The 22,233-nt window shown below is 41.6% G+C and overlaps 2 protein-coding genes across 3 annotated transcripts; one reads left to right on the plus strand and one right to left on the minus strand.

The window, feature by feature from the left end:
- Positions 1-1,099: 1,099 nt before the first annotated feature.
- Positions 1,100-8,375, minus strand: vgll4a (vestigial-like family member 4a). Of its 2 annotated transcripts, none has more exons than XM_053424850.1 (6): positions 8,283-8,375; positions 7,592-7,747; positions 5,471-5,633; positions 4,684-4,903; positions 4,356-4,470; positions 1,100-3,726 (listed from the first exon to the last, which is right to left on the minus strand). In XM_053424850.1, exons 2-6 carry the CDS (start codon positions 7,671-7,673, stop codon positions 3,527-3,529), a joined length of 780 nt encoding a protein of 259 aa, XP_053280825.1. In that variant the 5' UTR covers positions 7,674-7,747; positions 8,283-8,375; the 3' UTR covers positions 1,100-3,526. The 2 variants fall into 2 exon arrangements, with proteins under 2 accessions (XP_053280825.1, XP_053280826.1); XM_053424851.1 differs by having other exon boundaries at positions 8,183-8,291.
- Positions 8,376-11,394: 3,019 nt separating this feature from the next.
- syn2a (synapsin IIa) lies at positions 11,395-20,458 on the plus strand. The gene is made up of 11 exons (XM_053425230.1): positions 11,395-11,947; positions 17,851-17,908; positions 17,991-18,082; positions 18,228-18,384; positions 18,496-18,585; positions 18,721-18,783; positions 18,952-19,094; positions 19,179-19,253; positions 19,376-19,478; positions 19,600-19,746; positions 20,330-20,458. The coding sequence occupies exons 1-11, from the start codon at positions 11,607-11,609 to the stop codon at positions 20,456-20,458; spliced, it is 1,398 nt and encodes a 465-aa protein (XP_053281205.1). The 5' UTR covers positions 11,395-11,606.
- Positions 20,459-22,233: the final 1,775 nt, after the last annotated feature.

Here is a 22,233-nt window from a genome sequence, read left to right on the forward strand (position 1 = left end):
CACAGTGCCTGATAACGATTTCGACATTAAAAGCAAGGGGTAGTGATGGATAAGGTTTTCTTTAACAAGTGAAGTCCTTCATTCTCACTTTCCACCTTAAAACTATGAAATGAACTGAACTATGAACTAGTTCAGAATTTAAATGAACTATGAACGTGAACTATTTATGTTTACTTGTATGAACTGAACTTTAAACTAGTTCATGAGGTGTGAACTTGCACAACACTGAACAGCTCACACAATGTGAAGTTTTATCTGCTAACTTATATCCTCCAACTGTACATACTTCAAATTGTAAATATCTTATCATCCAGATTGAACAATCCTTTAAAGTTGTCTATATTCTTACATTTCATTTTGTTTCCCACAGAAAACTCCTTGTATGTGTGAACTTACTTGGCTACAACCTCCCCCTTCTTATTCTGATAAGTGTGTAGTTGATACTCAAGGGCTTAGCCTACGCACGCTGGAGAGAAAAACTGCCAAAGAAAATTGTTGCTGGGAGACATTACTCACTTTATTTGTCCTCAAGAGACAAACAAACACTGACCCCAGTCGAGAGGAAAAACAAAAAAACACATTAACCAAAAATGGAAAAACAGAACAACTGGCGATCAGTCTCTGAAAAACACTACAGAAGAAGGGTGCGACTAAATAAAGATGATTCAGTAAGCATTCTGAATAATAGCTCTTAACCTGCATGTCTCCTGGGAAAAGGACATTTTCCAGTCCTGGTCTCTTCAAACCAAAGTCGTCTGGTCACTTAATTTTGTAGCAGTGGCAGCGAGCGTCCAATGAAAACAGAGAATATGCATCAACTCCTGATTGCTTGGTTCAAAGAAATGGTTCTAGTGCTGTAATCAGTGAAACGTCCTCCTTGTGTGGGACTCGAGTGTCTGCAACACTGAAGTGGCATCGACAAATCCTCAGGGTTTTATACAACTGCTCTGTAGCAGTCAGAGAAATAAGGAACAGCCTCATTCAAATCAAGGTTACTTCATGCTAAACACAGGGAATATCAAGTGTTTAACCTGCTGATCTGACTGCAGTGGCTCGCCTTGACTTTAGTGAACAGGAAGACAACAAACACGTGAAGGGAGACATTTCATTTGCATGTTTATTTGGAAGAAATTAAGTACAAACAGTGGCATTTTCTTCCAGAGAAAAAAATAACAAAAGTGAACAAGTCAGGTCCTTTCTGCTGACGGCGTCTGTGATACAGACGGTCTAAACAAAGCAATTAAATAACAACGGACTAATACCCCCGTACATATTACTGAGACAAATCTACTTGTGTCAAACAAGTAGATCCCCCATAATAATAATCCCTAAATTCCACTATGGTACACACAGTCACTCTTTAAACTGTTGGTGTGTAGACGCTACACCAAGAGAAGTGTTTGATCAACAGACTGTTGTGTTCCTGCACTTAATCATCTGATAACTGTGGGATAATAAGAATCAACGTTTAGAAAGACAGAACGCATGGTTAGAATATAATGAGCGTCCATGCTACACTACTCTGAATAGAAAACAAAATGTCTAGGATCATTCCGCGCGGCGCAACGATAGTCTTACATGGCTAAAATAAAATATAAAGACAGGATAGTGTGTGTAACATTTTTTTTTTTTTTTTTTAAACTGTAAAATATTAATACAAAAAGGTTTAGGTTTTCACAAACAGTTAATTAACATACAAAAGTCTGAATTTAAAATACTCTCTTAATCAGTGTTGACAAATAGATTAAGCTACTATAAGTAGACAACTTCCAAAAAAGGGTGAGAAATTAATTCTAATAAAAACTCAACTGCATTTAAAGATAAATTGTGGCTCACTGACACATTTTGTCCACGATAAGGAAGATTTCTGCAGCGCTCACCATGACATATTAATCTAAAGAACACAAAAAGGTCTGTAACAGTATTTAGTAAACACAACTGAAATGGCTGATGCATGTCAGGCAGTCGTGGAGTCAAGTCCATGGTGGAATGTTGATCCTATTTCTTATTAATTTAACTCCGACAAGGAGGTTATAGTATCGGCCCTGTTCGTTAGTTAGTCAGCAGGGTTACACGAAAACTACTTAAAAGGCTTTTTATCAAACTTTGTGAAAGGATGGGAAAAGGGTAGATCCAGAAGAGTTTATACTCGGGTTCTTTTTTGACATTTCCTTAGATTTCCCACGGAATTATTTATGGATGTTAATGACAAAAATCTGGCATATTAAGGGCCCTAATTTCAATTTATGCGTGTCGTTTGATGCAGGTTGATTTAATTTAAACGGACTGTTGGGCCTTGATGGACCTACGTGCTCTACTGGGTGCTATTCAAGTTAATTCTGCATTAAAATGATAATTTTAAGGATATAATATTGTCACTGAAGCGATGGAGACAGACTCCTTTGTTCTCATTAACTCAAAGTAAGAATCCCGTTGTCCTAAACATAAAAATATCAACGTGCTGAGAATAAATAAAGCCAATGCTTACAGACTGTGCTGTAGAAAGTCAGATTTCACTGTATTCAGTCGTGTATAAAGCATCCAGCTCCACAGAATAACAAAGCAACGTAGCCTATTAAACTGCATTCAGACAACCTTGCCAGAGGCTGTTATGTGTAGATGAATAAGATAAACCTACATATAGTAATGAAAACCAGATACAAAAAAATATATTGAGTACAACTGTACCAGCAGTGAGTATTTCTAACACGATATAGATAAAAAATAAATTCTGAGTAAAGATATATATATATATAAAGTATAGAATAAGGATTGTAATAGAAACCAGCTATTTGAAACATGCTTTCTAGTTAGGGATATGTACTTTGATCGATATTAGTTTACTAAGTAATCAGCCACAGTGAGCATATAAACAGGAAACTAAAACAAGTTAGCCATCAGCGGATACGTCCAGTTCAGGATCATAAAGAAGACGAAGGTTAGTCGAGGGTCTTCAGAAAGCAGAGGGACCAGAGCCTGAATTGCATTATGACCATTTCAAAACCAAGTGCGTTCTCAAACACATCAGTTCCAACTGAAACAGGTGACCTGCCAGCTAACCGGTCTGAATGTTATAGTGCAGATGAGACCTGGTTGTCCTTTTCAAGTAATATAGATTCAAAAAGCAGTGAGAGTTTATAGCTTGAAAACTATGAAGACCAGATCTATGGCTTATATGTTGAGAGAAAGGTGGGGGGGGGGGGGGGGGGGGGGGGGGGGTTCTTTGGCTATCAAGGCAAGTGAAAGGCCGGTTTAACAGAACAGATGCTGACAACCAATTGTAAAATCTATGATTGTATAAATTCCACAACCACCTTCGTCAATCCAATTACAGTATGGAACATTTACTTTTTCTTCTTTGATTGGAAAACTTCCCCAAAGTGTTCTAATAAGAGGTTAACCTCTGCGCCCACAAGCGAACAGCCTGGCAGCACCACATCTTACATTGTTCTTGGCTAAGGGAAGTTGATGCTTGGCAAGAAGCAAAGACTAAAGAAGGCGATTGTAATGTTTACTCCCCTCCGCTTCATGGATCTGCATCTGGGCTCTGATGACCCCCGCCCTTGGCCTTGATCTGGAGCCAGGCATCTCCCAGAGCTTTGGCAAAGTGGTCATCCACCGAGCCTGTGATGGACACCGAGTTGGACTCAGGCTCCGCTTCTTTGTAGTTTTTCCCAAGGCTGCGACGGAAGTGCTCCTCAATCACAGGGTCACATACTGTGTTGGCTAAAATAGAAAGATGTGTGGAGGAGGGAAACCAACAACTCAGTTATTACCATGCAGGTAATATAGGAAATGAACTTAGATATGATAAAATCCTGGAATCACTAAAACGTAAACATCTGTCACTACTGTTGAGAATATGTCATATCTTTATGGCCTCAATTGATGTTCTTTTAAAGGCTACTTCCAGAATGATGACGACTGTCACAAAGCAAAATCGTCTCAAACTTATTTCATGAACATGACAATGTGTCTGTGTGCTCCCCAGTCCAATAAAACTCCTTTGGGGTGAGGCGGAGCTGGAGATTGGCTTCGTGAATGTGCAGCTGACAAATTATGTGACGCAATCATGTCAACATGGAGCCCAATCAGAGGAATGTTTCCAAGTTCCCGTGGATCCCTGCCATGATAAACTGAGGCTGTACTGAGCCCTACTCAGTGACTCTATGGTGTTCCTAATAAAGTGCTCTGTGACTGTAAAACACAAAGAGTTTCTTAATCAATCAGCATAGAAGTTTAACTTTCTGTGGCATAGTGAATGTAATCAACTCCCCATCATGTACTTTTTTTACATTAACCTGACACTATAACAGAGAGAGTGTATTGAGAGAGTTTAAAGTGTGAAGGTTTACCATTGGTCTTCCTCTGATCAGCGGGTGGGCTGGGAGAGCAGCCGTTCATGTGGCAGTGAGAGAGATTACAGTTGCGGTTGCTCGCCGGGGCACAGGTAATAACTGAGGGACGATTCTAAAGATATGGGGGGGGGGGGAGAATTGATATAACTGTCAAACACAGACCTTTACACTAAAATATTAACTTTTGAGCAAAGCTGAGTATATAAATACATTTCGAAATGTATGACAAACGGGCAGTCATGGCCATAGAGATACATTGATGATGAATGTGGCATTAATTTATCATAATTATACAACAAACCAAATGTTTTGCAAGTTGACGTACCTGCTGCCGCTCTACAGTCCCACCCATGACAGATCTCTCTCTGCCCCCAACTCCAATGTCATGGCTGCTTTTGGTCAGAGGCAGAGGCTGGTCCACAGCATAGCCCGAAATGGAAGCATACAAGTGGGTCCCATGGAGACCATTAGAAGAGGATGTAATGTGCTCCACAGGACTGTGACTCCAGTGCTCATTACGGTTGTCTCCAGCAGAGGGACGGGCCCTTGATAAAGAAATTACAAATTAAGAATAAATTAATAACAACCACAACTTTTCATGAGACAATGCAAATAGTAAATAAATATCACATGTCCATAAAAAAGAAATCTACATCTTGTCCTATTTGTGGTTGCAACACTTTACAGCCAGGAGGTGGCGTCCTATGAGCTGTAATTTCGTTTTCAGACATGTTCACTTCATGATCTCTACCTGGGTTTGGTCCGGCTGAATGGTTTGGTTGTTAAATTTAGGAATTTACCCTTTTTACACACAAGTATATCCATAGGATTCTGTTTACCTGTAAAAACTGTACCTAGTTAATACAGAAAGACTGTTAAATCAAGTGACCTAAATTTCCAAACAGGCAAAAAAGACAAACGCATTCATATTCAGTCTCCCACATTCAGGAGAGGAGTAATAATTTCCAAAATCTTGCCATGTGTATTAAAACACATGTTTAAGAGAAGCCAAAGAGCTCAAAAGGGGAATTGGTTCCCTTAAACACAAACTTGAATATTTGTAAAATAGACTGGCACAAAGTAATGGGGAAAAAAAATTAAGAAACACTTACAGCTGAGTGGCAAACAATCTGCTCATTTTGGTCATGTGGTCGTCATCACAGTTCATTCGGTCATCCATTTGTTCTTCTCCATACTTCCGTTTGCTTGGGCAGTGAGGAGGGGGCCCGGTTATGTTGGACATGGCGGTGGGCATGGGGGGTGTCCTGGACTCATCTGTGGGAGAAGAATCAGGGGTGTAAATAATCTCATTCATTCTAAATCAATGCGTTTTCACTCAAGTCCAGAGTCAAGACAAAAGTCATTCCATTTTAACAATAGAGTGATAATGTACTAAGTCTACACAAATCCTGCATGCTTAGGAAAAAAAATGTTGTTAGAACAAATGTAGGGATCATTGTGTCATTTACACCATGTTTTTAGCCTAAATGTCCTCTGATGTCCTTCTGTGGAGCCACGTTTGCACGCAAACAAGCATCTCGAGGGCCAGTAGTAAACATTTAGGCTAAAAACATAGTGTAGTTGATGCTGTTTTGAGTCAAATTTGAATGTCCGGGCATACGGACACTTGGATGACACCACAGGAGCAGTAAGTAGGGCTGGGCGATAAACCGATTTTATCGATTAACTCGAGTGTGTAGCTCACGTCGACTTGTTTAAATGAAAATCGGTTCTCTTCAACATCCGCGAACGCCCTCTCAGCTCCCGTAGTTCGGAATGAGCTCACCCCTCCCCCCGCACAGAGCGCGCATTTACCAAAGTGATACGCAAACATGGCAGCGAGTAGGGAAGAATATGTTCCTAAGAAAGGCACGGTGTCATCCGTCATTTGGAATTGGTTCGCGTTCGAAAGGTCAGATTTAGAGCAGACAACACCCCGCTGCAAAGTCTGTTTGAAGTCTGTTGCTAGCAAAGGCAGCAGTACGACAAATTTACTGCAGCACCTCAGGCAAAAACATCCTGGCGAATGGGAGAAATGTTGCGCGCAGCGGAATGAGAGAGACCGCGGCACCACAAGCACCACACGCACAGCTAGTAAAATACAGACAACCCTCACACAAACCTTTGCCAACTGCATCCCATATGAGAAGAATTCGCCCCGCTGGAAAGCCATTACTGATGCGATTGCTATGTATATAGCAAAGGATATGGTGCCGATGTATACGGTGGAAAAGCCAGGCTTCATTAATATGCAAAAAGTTGATTTATTCACTGATTTATGCTGATGGATGCTTTGTTGAATGTTATGTTGGCACTTTATCAGAACAACCTCTTATTGTTATTAATATTTCATGTTTACAGAAATATTTTATGTTATGTTACATGTTACACTGTTTACAAGGGCAGGGCCTGCCATAATACCTGCTTGGCTAGTTGTTCGTGATTGCACTTAAACCCCAAGGGGGGAAATCAAAAATAATAAAAGGAAATATATTATTTTGGAACAACTAATTATTTGTCCTCTGCATATGATTTGGGGGGGGGGGGGGGGGGGGGGGGGGTGTAAATCGATTTAAATCGGAAATCGGATTTTTTGGGAAAAAAATCTGGGATTTTTTTTTTAGGCCATATCGCCCAGCCCTAGCAGTAAGGAGGAATTGTATGTTGTTGTTGGTTTTAAATGTGAAGAAGTGGTCACATTTACTATAATTGAATTGGCTGCAAAACTGTTTACTCCTGAAACTCCAGAAGTGTTTTGTGGACTCAGACACTTCACCCACCCTTCCATCGGCATAGAGGCGAGGTAGATAATGAGGGAATTTTCGTTTTTCGGTGAACTAACCAATAAGTCAAAGTCACGTTATAGTTTAGTTTCTGTAAGACAGTAGGTTTGTCTTTGGGAAGGACACTTGTTGACTTAAGGTAATCCTTCGCCTCTCGACCTAACCTTAACAACTATGTGCCTCACCTGATCCTGAGTCGAAACTAACTCTTAACCAGCTATTTAAAGGTGTGTCATTAAGTGAAAGTATCATCACCCGGTCAAACATAACAGTGCAAATATACACAATAGGTGCTCAGTTCAACAAATCCTGCCTCCAAGTGTGTAAACAGTAGTGTATTTGTGTGTGTGTGTCTCCGTGTGGCAGCTGTAATACAGATAAGTGCAAGTAACACACCAGGACACTTCCACACACACGTTAAATGTGTGTTGTTTAGAGACGGTAGCTCACCGTCGTAGTGCAGTCTCCCGATGTTATTGTTCATCTTGTCCAGGAACTGAGAGTTCAGCAGGTCCATTCTAGTGAAAAGCATTTACACGAACAGGCTAGCTGCTAACATGGATGTTAGCAAGTCGTGCCAGCGGAGAGAACAAGCGGGCTGGTGTCCTGTGGGACAGACACGAAGAGGGGACGATGAGGACAAACCTTTACAACACTTTGAAATCAGTTTAATAAACAAAACGATTTGTTTTTCTCGAGTCAACCGATTAGCTGGCGGTGCCTGGGGCTAACGCTTGAAAGGCTAGCAGCTCCACTAGCATAACACGCTCAGACAACAGCTAGGCTAACTTTAACTAGCTCGATTTTTCTTAGCAGATAATGAAGATAGGTCTGTTATATTCCACAAAATCCAAACCCTAATACACATTCAAACGGTTATTAGTTGTTTACAGGAGGTTGGGACAGTAGCTAGCTAAGCTACTTTATCAATAGCGCAAGCTAGCGTTAGCCATTAGCAGCTTGTCACAAACTTTTGGAGGAAAACTTAACATTCCCTCAAACGTTCAGATTGTGCGTAGAAAAGTCGAACAAACACGCAACTGAGTCACAACTTTGCGACAGTTTGCAGTTCCTCTCGGTGACGTCAAGTCAGACAACAGAGCTCCAGCGGATCGCAACGTTAAAAGTCAACGCTACTCACTCGGTCGACGAAAGTTAGCTTCAGTCCACAACAACAGCAGCAGAGCCTCCGTCTGACTGCTGCACTTTTCTACCGCTAACAAAAGAGTGGAGAGCGGCCCTGGTGGAGGCGAGAGGAACAGCAGCCAGGCCGCAGGATGGTGAATACACTGCTAATCCTACAAGTTTAACTTCTATAGTCTGTGCTCACTTCTTAGTCTTACTTACCTATACATATATACATATATACATATATACATCCATCTATCTATCTATCTATCTATCTATCCATCTATCCATCTATCCATCTATACAACTATCTATCTATCTATCTATCTATCTATCTATCTATCTATCTATCTATCTATCTATCTATCTATCTATCTATACATCTATCTATACATCTATCTATTTGTCCATCCATCCATCTATCCATCTATCAATCTATCCATCTATCTATCTATCTATCTATCCATCTAATTGTATTTATAAATAAGAAAATGTCTGATAGAGATGAGGGGAGCAGCCGTGACAAATGCAGTGGTGGAGTTATTGCCAGTAATGGTAGAATATGTGAGAAGGCGTCTTGTATATCAAGCAGTCTAATCTGCCCCTTCTTTCACGAGACGCTAATTAAAAAAGCAAATCATTTGATCAAATTGAAAGTTGAGACAGCCCCTCACATCCCTCAAATTAGTTCCTTGTGTGGTCAGATTCAGCTCATGCTACAGCTTCTATTAAGAAAATGAAAACATAAAATGTCACCTATTCTTAATATTGTACAGTTGGCATCCTCTGACATCAGATCCCCAATTGTATTATAGGAAAAATAAAAGCTTTTGACAGGGGAAAAAAATCTATAGTTGATAGTAAAATTATAATGTGCGGAAACAGATTGACAATATACAAAAAAATACAAAGAATATTTGACAACATACAAGCTATAATTAGAGCTGGAGCTGTCACAGTCGTTGATTCAACATGACTCTACATTAATAATGTGAAGCTCTGCTATGACACATGTTATTATATCTGCTGTTCTCTGCATCTCCAAAATGTTGATGCAACACAAAGACATTCTGAAAAATGTCTGAGCAGCCTAAGTTGTAGAAATAAAAGTAGTAGAATGTTGGCAAGTCAATTTAAACATTCCTTGTCCCTACATATTTGACTTTTTAAAATATTTGCTCGTACATACTACATATTTCTCCTTGAAATATTGCGCAACATATGCATCAGTTTTGGCTGTTTTGGCACATGCAACCCAATGTTACAGTTATTTGATTGCCTATAATTTCCATCATATTGTGTAAATGGTCAGTATTGATATAGAAACCTTTCTAATGTTGACGACCAATCAAAGCACTTTACAGAACCGTTTTGTACCCTTCATCAATTAAACAGTGCAATTATGTGCAGCACTGTCCATCACTCACAGACTGGGATCAAACTCCAACCTTCTGGTTCGAGGACGACCCCCTCTGCCTCCTGAGCCACAGCCACCTGATAATATGTTAAATATTGTGGCCTTTCTTTGCCTTTCTCTGCAGCCCTAAAGGTCCCCCATTGTAAAAAAAAAATGACATTTGCATTCCCTATTTGATAATAAAGCTGATCGTTGTTCTATAAGAATCTCACTGGTTTCCCCCATGATTCTGTAAGCACGCTCCCGTGAAAGGCCTCAGTACACAAAGGCACAGTCCCTGTCCAGGAGAATGTCAACAGTCACATTGATGCTGTTAGAAGATCCAGGGATCGGAGCAGAACCAAACCCAAGGCTCCCGTGAGCAGCTCAGAAAATCCATAAAAAGTATTATAGTCTGACTTTGACTCTGGTCGGCTCATTTCATCACTGACTGACCACCACTACTAGCATTTTCTGGTGAGTTTTACCAAATTACAGTAGTAGGTGGAAATCCATTAGTTGTGATTGTAATCCTTTACTGAGATTGTTTTTTAGTATAAGACCACAAATCTATCTTCTTATGGATATTCAAACTTTTAATGTAAAAGAAGTGATCTTGAAATCTCCTGATGGTTGAGGGAGCAGCCCCTAAACATCAACAAGTTGTGTTTTGTTTTATAGTTCTTTGGAGGAAAAATATTTATCCTGGTGAATAAATAATATTTTGCATACCTTTTTAAACAATGTTTCTTTAGGTCGCTTATTTGTGAGCATCAGATTCCAGACATGTGGCTATTTGACTCCGGCTTTGTTTTGAGCTCTGAACATTGCAAGTTATTGATTTATTGATGTGTTGACTGGTTCTTTTCAAATTGTATTACCTCTGTGGGCAACACGGTGTTCGGACGTTTTCATCACATAGCTTCTTTGTATTCCTTGTATATAAACTAATTAAAACATGGTAGAGCAACTAATTCTTGTATTTTATAAAGAGGAATAGAAGTCGCATATTCCTTTTTCATACAAATGTTTTCCTCAAAAATAGGTAATGAATCAACTAGTATGTTATTTAAAAATCTTACAGGCTTTTAAATCATAATTTATGCAATTAACAGATTTATAATCCAGAAAATAAAAAATATTGTCAGGTATTTCTGTGTTATTTAGATTTATGTGCACAGAGGTTAATTTGTACATGAAAATGTAGTTTTTTATATTAATCGTATAGAGTCTAATACAATAGTCAGGTAAAGTGTCATGTATAGATTTTTAATGCACTAACCCAGTGGCTATATAAGATTTATGAATCAATCAAGACTGATTGTTTGGTCATGGATTTGTGTCCCAGGGGAAAGCTACTGACGTTTCCCCCTCTCATTCAACATTGCCCGCTAGTCCTAACAGCCATTTTAGATTCAATGGCTGCATATTACACACACAGAAATGTTGTGCAGGGACACGAGGCAGAGGAAACAAGAGGGACAGATGTGGCAGGACCAAGCTAATTATAATATACTATTCAGTGTTCCCTCGTGCCCTTACACTGAAAACCCGTCTATTTTCCATGAGGTGGATCAAAAAAGAGCATGACGCCTGTGAGGCAGCAGAAAATGGGGGAGGGGTAAGGCAGGCATGCTAGTGAGAGAGAGTGGAGAGGGGAGAGGAGGAGAGGAGGAGAGGAGGAAGGAGAGGCACAGCCAGAGCATCCTTTGCAAGGGGTGAGGAGAGCACGGTGTGAGGCGATTGGCTGAGTCGGAGTGTAGCGTCACTGCCCGTGAGAGGGAGCTCTGAGGATGCTCCACTGAACTGGGAGGGAATACATTCGCTGTGGAGTTTGCACTGAGAGCTCAGCCATTACCAGCTGTAAGGACAGGGACTCTGCAGCAGAACCGTTCTCCACACCCAGTGCTCTCTCACTCTTCTCCTCGCTCAGCTGCAGCCATGAATTATCTGCGTCGTCGTCTCTCGGACAGCACGTTCATCTCCAACCTGCCCAATGGCTACATGACAGATCTCCAGAGGCCTGACCCTGCGGAGCCTCCTGCACCTGCTTCCAGCACCCCTGCCAAGTCTCCCACAGCTGGGCCCACACCTCCAGCCACTTCCCCTGCACCGGAGAGGAAACCCCAGCAGTCTCAGTCCACCAGCGCTGGCTTCTTCAGCTCCATCACCAACGTGGTGAAGCAGACAGCAGCCTCAGCAGGGCTGGTGGAGCAGACCCAAGTCACGACACCCAAGAAGTTTAAGATTCTCCTGGTCATCGACGGACCACAACAGGAGTGGTAAGAAAATATTCTGTATGAATCATTCATATGCTACGTGTTGTTTGTTTGCTCCATCCATGCTGATGCTGCTGGGCTCTTCACGGTTCCTTTGAATGTAGTAGTTAGGTAAAGGTTAAAGAGCCACTGAAACAGCATCTGCTTGGAGCACCCTGCAGATGTGAATGGCCACTGCTGCTGTGGTTTGATGGCACAGAATGCCTGAGTTCCAATATTACATGGAAGGCGTCCAGTGCTTAAGGAAATGCAGTCCATTGATACTCAGCAGTAATCACATTACACCAAGATGGAGGAATTTTAGTCGCCTCTATCCTCTGGGTTGTAGTAAATATTTTTCCTGTTGCCTTTTGTCTTGTTATTTATAATGAAACGATAGAAACTGAGGCTTTTAACACGGTGAATAAACTAAAATCACCGGTAGTATTATCATGCAATGTGGCATTTTAGCATGAAGGAAAAAATGACTGTTCCACAGATTGTTGAGAATTGGGGAATGCATGTTGCTTCTCCTGAATACTGCAGTGCTTTCCCTCCATCAGTGGGGTTTCCCCCTGCCCACTGATCGCAGATCACATGACATGCCGTGCACATGCATAAAGAATGATTAATGTAACTTACTGCAGCGCCCGGTGCACAGGTTGCCAGAATTCAATCGCACACATTAGATGTGATGCAGGCAAGTAGAGAAATATGTCTCAGTCTGCTCTGAGACAGGAGCACCTCATTATTATATGTTGAGAGTGGGCTCAGGATGAGGTATTTAGTGGCCCGGGGGTGTAGGGGAGCAGGAAAACAAACACATATGTCAGTGTGCTGTTGCAAAGGATTCAAGTGTAATACATCTGTTTCATCTCATTGTGATCCGCATTTGTTTACACAGCTGATGTATGTTCCACAGCAACATGTGTGCTGGAGCTGTGCAGCTGGATAGTACAGTGCAGTGGACCCTTCACACACTGGCACAATTCATCCATGTGATCTCCGGCGCCTCCTTTGTACATTATCCCTGCACCTTGGCATTTAAAGAACTGCCACCACTGAAACTCAACACTCTGATGCCTTTTGTAAGTCGTTTGAGTGCCACTGTCTGACTGGCTGATCCAACGTGGACTTACAGGAGACATGGAAATAAAATCTGAGTAAAATCGACAGTAGCCTTCATCCCCTCTTTAAAGCACTGGAGGACATCGCAATATTTCATATTTAGCAATGAATCAATATCAATGATTATTGCAACATCATTTTCATCAATAGCAATAGAACAACAGTTTAATACACGTCGATACATTGCTTTGACATTGTGCAAACACAATTGTGCGTTATTCTCACATTGCAAAGCTTTCAGATTATCGATCCAGGCCGTCATGTCGTTTACACAAGTGTCACATCAAGGTTAACATGTCGCCTGTGTTGTGTGTTAGAACAAAAGACGGTCACTGTGGCAGGATTTTATTTGTACACTGATAACGATATACTGTATGTAGCGCCGCATGTAACTGAGTCTTCTGAGGATTTGAGCATAAAATGCATCATATGACACACACATAAGGATATTACATTAGTTAATGCAGGCGGCCTGGGCAGGTCTCCTTACCCTCTGTGCAGGTCTGACCATCTATATAACAGAAACCTTGATAATTGTTAATAGGATCAGACCCTGATCAACGAGATGGATGCCAGGCGAATGGGCTCAGTCCTGATTAGTGGAGAGGATGTCGCTTGTTGAGGAATACAGGATCCAGTCTGATGTGCCAGTGCACTGACACCGGCCTTCAGTCCTGGCAGAGGAGCACTATATAATACATTTAGCTAAAACCACCAAAGGTCATTTTTAACAGAGAATGGTGAGTGGGCTGCTCTGAGACTGGGATTTGTTTCACTCTGTGTTTATCCAACAACATTTGGTTTATTTCCTCCATGTGTGATATAAATGTCGAGTGATTTCCTGCTCCTCTCATTCAGTATTTTGTTATTCAATCTTAGTTGACTGTGTACACGAGCTCGGTGGACTATCATTGTTCCAAAACGGTTCCTGTGAACAACTCATCCACTCGAGGGATCAGCTAAACCCAAAATGCTTCCAGCTCCATCTATTTTTCATGCCTGCACGTTATCACAGAGAGGGGAGCTGTACATCTTTGCTCTCTAGGTTTGGTTGCTTTTCAAAAGACCTTTGACCCAGTGGTTGTAAGATACTCCGTGGGTTTATTCAGGGCTGTGGAGGCTTTCATTGTCTCCTGTAGCTTGTGGGTGTTGATGCTACTGAAATGTTTTAGCTACCACGTACACCACAAGGAAACAAACAAGACGTGGAGAATGACTCGGAGGAGACGGAATCACAACAGCACCGACGTGTTTGAAATACTAAGTAGAGAAAATCATACAAATCATAGCTGTTGGCAAACAATAAGAACAGGATACTGCTCTTTATTTTAATGCAGGTTATTCAGAGTACCTCACATCCTCTGTATTTTTGGCAGACCTTAAGTCTAAGGGCTTGTTTATGTGCTGTGTCTCATTCCACGACTGATGAGACCTGGTGGCTCCAGGACACAGAATGACTCCAGGAGAGAGTCCTCCAGACTAATTGCCTCAGACAGAAGGGCTGGGCTCTCTGATTCCACCTATGCAATCAAATCTGGCAAACCTCAAATGATGTCTTTCTATCTTGATCTATATAAAGCAGGTAGAGGATGTACACTTTCCTCATGGTAGTTTGAAGGATTTTGTTCTGTAGGTTCCATACCATTTTGTTTAATTAGTTAAGTGTTATCAGGGCCTGAGCACCAAACTGCGAGTTTCAATATTGTACTTCTAAGGATTTCTATTACGATTTGAATGTTCTTTTGAATCACAATCATAATCAGAAACACTTGAGTGATCCCCGGGGTAGAAATGGGTAATTGTCTCTCGACATGCTTCTGAACTCATACACACACGTCCGGTCCTGCAAAAATGATGTGTAGTGCGCATGGATCTGGTGAAGTTTGTTAGATGAAACAGGAAGCCCTATATATTCCAGTCTCTGCTGACAGCCAGCCCTGGTATGGTCAGTTTATTAGTTACACACACAGCTAAAACTAGAACATTTTCTGATTCTGAACAAGATGATCATCAACCAAATATTAATCTGACTCAGGGAGAGGGGTGACAAAAGTTTCAGACCATTTATCAATGCGCTCGCTCTTCTTTGGATAAATAATATAATTACTAATGTGATATCCATTGATCCCCTCCCCCCTGAAACTTTGGAGACCCCTGGGCAGACCCATCAACTCCAACTGTGTGATCAACATTATGATTATACTGAGGGGACCTGCCTTACAGTAATCAAATTATAATAATATTGCTATATATAATATTTTCTGTCTAAATAAATGATCACCTCACTTCACTCACACCCCTCTTGTTCAGCAAATGGGATTCTGGAGTCCACCTCCCTTCTATCTTTAAACATGGAGGAAAAACAAACAAACATACAAACAGGATGCCGACTTCCGCTGATTTAATCTCTTAATATATCACAAGTATAAATAAATCCTTTATACAAACGTTGAGGCGAATCAGTATGTACGCTTGTGAAAATGTAAACAAGAATCCAGTGCTATCTGGATTTGAGTTGTTATCGTTTGTGGTCTTTGGATGAGTCATGTGCGCGGGGGTGGAGGAGACGAGACTGAGCCCGGCCAGCCGAGCACCGGGCCTTAGGGCTGGTGGGTCCGGTGAGCAGGCCTCCCCCCCGCTTTTTTTGAGAGAAAGATAAAATGTGTGCTGACGGACACATTCTGTGCTTCAGTCAGTGTTTCTACTCCATAGACGAGGCTTGCTTGTCATCCAGAGAGGTTTGTTTAGTTCCAGGACTGTGTGGCTATAAATTGCTCCTATGACAGGAGGAGCAGATGGTGCTCTGTCTTACTTATCAGTCCAACGACAGAGCTGCACCGATTCTGTATTCTCGCTCCATAATGTCGCTCAGTTTCAAGTGGAGGGCCTGAGAATTCTAAAATCCAAATAATCGTGTACAGGTCAAATTTTGAAGGAGTACACGAGGGACCTTTTTAACCGTGTCCACATGAGAGAGTGAATGTTGAGCAGCAACGAGACATTAAAATTCAGACGGGCTCCTGCTCACCAAGCTCCTGGGTGACTCGTCTGAATGATTAATACTTTTATAGTGACATGTCCTTTGGCCACATTTTCACATGGACACACCTGCAACCATTAATACAGTTATTAATATTTAATCGTGTATATGGTATGGCTCTTAAAAGAGGAGCACATTTTTTTGTCTCATTTTTAATTCAAGGCAAGAGCATGTTGATGCCTTCAAATAAATCACATACATCTACTCTCTCTGGTGTGATTCTCAGGGACTGACGTAGATTTTCTTACCACGCAACAATAATGTCCTCAATTTCGGGTTGAAAAACAACCATAGGGAGAGTAGCTGTACTCGACTGGTGGTGGATTTCATCAAGAGGGCATGGCTGCTTTGAGGTGACAAATGCCAAATACTTCTACATATTAATGCGCGGCACCGACAGATCTTGTTAGACCTACTATATGATGATGTTCTCTTTGAATGTGTCCTCTAGGCTCAGTAGGCAGAGCCGGGCCTGTCCTCTGCGGAGTGTTAAAGCATCCATCAAACAATGCCTCGCTCCCTCCACACAGCTTTTGCCCCGTGCTGACAAAGATTACAAATGTCAAAATTAAATTAAAGTCATTTTCCTGCCTCGACTTGTCTCTTTCAAGGGTCCATGTTTTGGAAATACGACTTAATCACACCTTGTATACATATATATATATATATATATATATATATGTATATATGTATCAGCGAGGACATTTCATCACAGTGCTGAGCAGGTTTTTTAGTTTTTATAGATATGGGAGCAGCGATTCATATTTTAATGCTTGTTTTCCTTCCCAGCCAAATAGATCCTCGTGCACTAATTAGGCCGAGAATGAATTATTCAGCTTTACCTCCTCGCTAAATAGACAGCGAGCAGAGAGCCCATAACAGCAGGGGGCTACAAACTAAGAGGGAATTTATGTGAGATTTCTAAAGCATGTCAGCAAAATATCACCAGGACGCTCGTGCTGAGGTATGCAAGTGTGTTTGGGTAAAGGTGTCATGAGGTTTAGCATCAGTTTAGAGTGTGAATTTAGGCTCTAATGCTGGAAACCAAAAAGAATCCATTGCAACTTAAGGAAATAGATTGCAGAGGTTCCTTACCAGGGCCTCCATTAACATTGATTTACTGTAAATGACCCCGTCTGCAGAATACAAACCCCCCCAGAGGTCCAGTGTCAAAGCTTATGTTGTCAAGCCAGGCCCCTAAACATCGTTGCAGGCAAAAGGTAAAGAAATCGAACACACGGTTGACACCAGAAATCCCTTTTATCTCTGTGCGGTGTCGGCGTACAGACACTGAGCTACCATAATCTAAAGTTCAACAGGAGAAGAGTTCCTGTGAGAGAGAGGAAAAGACATTTAATGACACAGACGAGTACTTTTGCTCAAGCATGTAAATCCAGATACTGCTGAATCACAAGTGATGAAAGATGCAGCCGTTTTCTGATATTGTAAATTCAGTGCAACGTTGCTTTATTGCATCATCCCCACTCTGTGGAACTGGAATATTCATGTTTAGCTTTATATACACTCTTTAGAAATGTTGTCATGCTTTATCACTGTGGATGGGTGTGCATTCTGACAGGAAATCAACACAAGTGGCATGAATTTGATCAGGTCAATGTAAAGATATTATAGGTATATTAAAGATATTATAAGTGTTGTAAGGGCTAGATTTGAAGTGGTAAATAATTTAAGGAACCTCTGGTATTAAATCCCTATTCTGTCATAAAACTAAAATCTTGTGTTTCTGTTTTTTAACCAGGGCGAAATTATTCCGAGGAAAGAAAGTCTACGGGGATTATGACATCAAAGTGGAGCAGGTACGTCTCACAGAGCCACTGATATCCGTCTTAAGTACTTTTGTAAAGTACTCATGTGCCTCTCGAACTCTTTCCTTCTCAGGCTGAATTCAGTGAGATCAATGTCGTGGCTCATGCTAATGGGACCTGCAACGTTAACATGCAGGTTCTGAGGAACGGCACCAAGGTCGTCAGGTGGGCAACACACACTCTCACACAACAAAATACAAAAGTCCCATTTTTACCTGATGATTTTATCCGTCTACACTGACGGAGCGATTCAGCGTCATTTTCCTGGTCAGACTTTTCTCACATCTCTGTTATACTTTCCTTTTTCCAGGTCCTTCAAGCCAGACTTCGTCCTCATCCGTCAACACGCCTTCAGTATGACCCAGAACGAAGACTTTCGCAACATGATCATTGGTCTGCAGTACGGAGCAGTCGCATGCACCAACTCCCTCGAGTCAATCTACAACATGTGTGACAAGCCCTGGGTGGTAGGTGCTCTGGATTCACTGGATTGTATCTCATAACCTCTATCAAGTGAAATATTCCTGATTCAACGTGTATCCAATTAATTTGTCTTATTTCTTTCTGTGTGTGTCCAGTTTGCTCAACTTATAAACACCTACAGGAAGCTGGGCGCTGAGAAGTTCCCTCTCATTGAGCAGACGTTTTACCCAAACTACAAGGAGATGGTGAGAACTTTTTTACTGCATCTAAGATAAAAAAAAAATCTGAAAAAAATTTCCTTTGTGTTTTAAATTGCACTATGGAAACATGGAGCTGAATTAAAGGCAGTAGCTCAAGTTGTGTTCTTATATCTACTGCAGGTGAGCATGCCGTCATTTCCTGTTGTTGTGAAGATTGGACACGCCCACTCTGGTATTGGAAAGGTACAGAGATGTTTCCTGTTGTAATAACAACTATTGATTGTTTGGTTTCTCTATGTTTCTGGCTTTAGTCGTTATGTTATTTATTTCATTTGGATATCATCAGAGTTTTCTAAATCCTGGGGTGTTTCCACTCTGTTTTTTCACTCGTGCCTGTTTCTACGTGTACAGGTGAAGGCAGACAACCACAGTAAGTTCCAGGACATAGCCAGTGTCGTGGCTCTCACCCAGACGTACACCACCACAGAACCTCTCATCGACTCCAAGTACGACATCCGAATCCAGAAGATTGGCAACGACTACAAAGCCTACATGTACGTATGATTACATGTGTGAACTGTAGCCGTGGATAAGAGACATTAGAGAGGTTGTGTTAATTTGTTTGTACTCTATTTCAGGAGAACATCCATTTCTGGCAACTGGAAGACCAACACAGGCTCGGCTATGCTCGAGCAGGTGGCCATGACTGACAGGTCAGTGCTCAGTTAGAAGACTCATGTTTAATTTAGATTAAAATGACCTCAGTTAAATGTGAAGTGAAAATCAGTGATAATCAGGCCATGGTTTTGAGTCACGTGTTGGTTGTTATGTTCAGGTACAAGCTGTGGGTCAACACCTGCTCAGAGATTTTTGGGGGCCTGGATATTTGCGCGGTTAAAGCCATCCACGGAAAAGACGGCAAAGATTATATCACAGAGGTAGGTATCAATACACAGAAGTACGAATGTTGCCTGGTTAGTAGTTTATCAGTAAAAAGTTAATCTAAAGCACAACTCGGTGATGTGACTGCTCCACTCTCTCTCTCTCTGCTGAAACCAGGTGACGGGCTCCTCCATGCCCCTGGTGGGGGAGCACCAGGCTGAGGACAGGCAGCTCATTGCCGACATGGTGCTGGCGAGAATGGAGCAGCTTGCAGAAAAGGAAGCTAATGCTCCAGAGAGACCCACCACCATCCAGCCATCCCAGGTAGAGTAACCAGGATACAGGACACACACACTTAGCATCAGGAGGCTGTATGTTGTGTGAATCAGTTTTCATTACCTTCGCCAAGGAGGTGTTGTTTCCTGTTTGTCTGTTAGTCTGTTGGTTAGCAGGATTATGCAAAAGTTACAGAACGGATACCGAGACATATGGTGCAAGGAAGTGAAATGGTTCTGGAAAGAAGCCATTTAATTTGGGTGTGGATCCAGATCGGGGGGGGGGGGGGGGGTCTTCACTTTTGTAGGATCAGGCGTTTTCAACATTTTTGTTTACTGTGAATAATTCTTGAATTTTTATGAAAAAATCTCTCAGGGGACTAATATTTATGAGCTTGTGTAATTTGATGCAGAATCAATGACAAATCTGGATCTACTGAATTTAAATATTGTTTCATAAGGGGACTATTGGTATGAGGTCATTGCCCTTTATATGTCTGTTATAGGTCATTGGTCAGAGGTTATTTATGATCTTACTTGAAGACATCCATCTTCAAATGGATGTCTTCATCCACTTGAAGACATCCATTTGAAGAATGAGTTTTATTTAATTATTTCTGTTTGTTTTTCAGGGAGCCGGCCAGAAGGGAGAGATAGTCGGTGACCCCTCTAAGAACGGTGCCGCACCTCAAAGTTGCCTGCAGTACATTCTCGACTGCAATGGCGTTGCAGTGGGTCCAAAACCCGTCCAGGCCAACTGAGTCACCCGGGCGAACGTGTCGGAAAGACCAGACAACGATGGCGGACCTTAGCCTGAACGCCAGCGCAGACGTGTGTGTGTGTGGATGCTGATAGCTAGAATCAGATCTTGGTGACCTGAGCCCGGTGCGGCTGAGCGCTGGCCTGGACTGTGTTTAACTCTATGCAGTGTCAAAATGTACTGTCTACTCGTTGACCTGTTGATTTGTGTGCTTGTAAAGGTCACCCTTGTTTCAGTAGCTGTGGTTTTTCCCTCTTTCTTCGGGGCTGTTGTTGATGATGTAAAAAAGCAGATTGTGCCTACACTGAGTTCAGTGCTGCTCCGTGCTACCTGTCCGACCCAGCTTTTGATCTTTTCTTTGCCCCCCCCCACCTTGCCCTCTTTCTTATTTCTATTTTGGTGTGTACCTTTTAGATATTGTTCAAGCTGTGGACTATCGTGCAGTTTGAAGTTCATGTATATCTCAATATGTGTACAGTGCGTGGGTGTGTATGGCTGTAGTGGTGATTATTTTCATATTTCTACTAATAGATATTTATTTTTGTTTTGCATGACTGATACAGGAGCAGGTGTGAGTCGGTTATAAACGTCTGATCAAGCGCGATGTTTATGTGACATCGCAGTTTTACCCTGTGAGATACAAATATTCATTCAATACCAAACATGCAGTATGCTGCCTTTCCTGATGCTAATTGTTTCATCCATTACGTCACATTACCACAAGAAAATAGATTATTTAGCGTGATTAAGAAGATTCTACTAAATGGAAACGTAGTAAAATATTAAGATTAGATTTATCAGAGATATATATGATGTAGGATTGTTGTGCAGGAGTCTGCACACGCAACTTAAATAGGTTTGTATCATTTTGAACCAAAGAAGAAATTATTTACTTTCACTAACGCTCTTTGCAGTCCAGTTACCCATCGTGTAAATATCAGCCAGGGGACTGGTAACTCTGCAGTGTGTCGCAGGGGGTGTTTGATGGAACAGCGATCCGAGAACACACAAGCAGGCCTGGCGTAAAAAAAAATCACGTGCCGGGGAACTGATGCTGTATTCAGATTGTTGTCGTGTTACACGTTTGCTTTGTGAGGAAGCAGACACAACGATTGATAAGGATAAAGTGTATAACGTATGATCTGCCATGAACCCCCCCCCCCCCTCCCCTCCCCTCCCACCTCCCTCTTCCCTCGCACTCGATTTCGGCTGCGGTGGCTGCTGCCATGACAACGATGAAAGTGCTTGTGTTACTGCCATTCAAAGATGTTGAGCATGTTATCACTCTCTTCCAGGGAGTTCGTGGAAAGTGCAATACATCGTTCTTTTCTTTTTTCTACTAAATAATAATTTTTGTTTTTTCGAAATCAGATCTTCCATCGAATTGATTCAAAAAGCTATATTCACCCACCCGTCGGATTTGTTTTGTCACAATCACTTGGTTTTTGTCCAGGGGCTAAATATCCAATTCTCTAAACAGCTAAAGAGCTACGGAATAGAATATATATATATTAAAAAAATTATCTGGACCATTTTCCAACAATGTCTTTTTTACTGTAGTGTAAAATGTGTTGAGCGAGCTCTGTGTGCAATTATTTTTTCCGAGTTGTATAAGTGCCATTGTATCTGTGAACGTATCCTTGTAAAAGCCATGCCTGAGGCTTGATGGATGTGTTGTTCTCTTTACTAGGAAATATGCCATGACATTGATCACCAAGGCAGCGACGTGCAGGGGCTCCCCACTCTCAATATCTGCATGGTTATAATACCTTGGTT

Source organism: Pleuronectes platessa, chromosome 6 (genome assembly GCF_947347685.1).
Source record: "Pleuronectes platessa chromosome 6, fPlePla1.1, whole genome shotgun sequence".
NCBI lineage: Eukaryota > Metazoa > Chordata > Actinopteri > Pleuronectiformes > Pleuronectidae > Pleuronectes > Pleuronectes platessa.

What these genes read in the sequence shown, in the direction of transcription:
- vgll4a (XM_053424850.1), bottom strand. Translation starts at nt 7,673, where the DNA reads ATGCTTTTCACTAGAATGGACCTGCTGAACTCTCAGTTCCTGGACAAG. An exon ending in CGGGAGACTGCACTACGACG is followed by an intron (nt 5,634 to 7,591) that starts GTGAGCTACCGT and finishes CTTCTCCCACAG; the next exon opens with ATGAGTCCAGGACACCCCCC. An exon ending in TGATCAGAGGAAGACCAATG is followed by an intron (nt 3,727 to 4,355) that starts GTAAACCTTCAC and finishes TTTCTATTTTAG; the next exon opens with CCAACACAGTATGTGACCCT.
- syn2a (XM_053425230.1), top strand. Translation starts at nt 11,607, where the DNA reads ATGAATTATCTGCGTCGTCGTCTCTCGGACAGCACGTTCATCTCCAAC. An exon ending in ATGACATCAAAGTGGAGCAG is followed by an intron (nt 17,909 to 17,990) that starts GTACGTCTCACA and finishes TTTCCTTCTCAG; the next exon opens with GCTGAATTCAGTGAGATCAA. An exon ending in CCACCATCCAGCCATCCCAG is followed by an intron (nt 19,747 to 20,329) that starts GTAGAGTAACCA and finishes TTTGTTTTTCAG; the next exon opens with GGAGCCGGCCAGAAGGGAGA.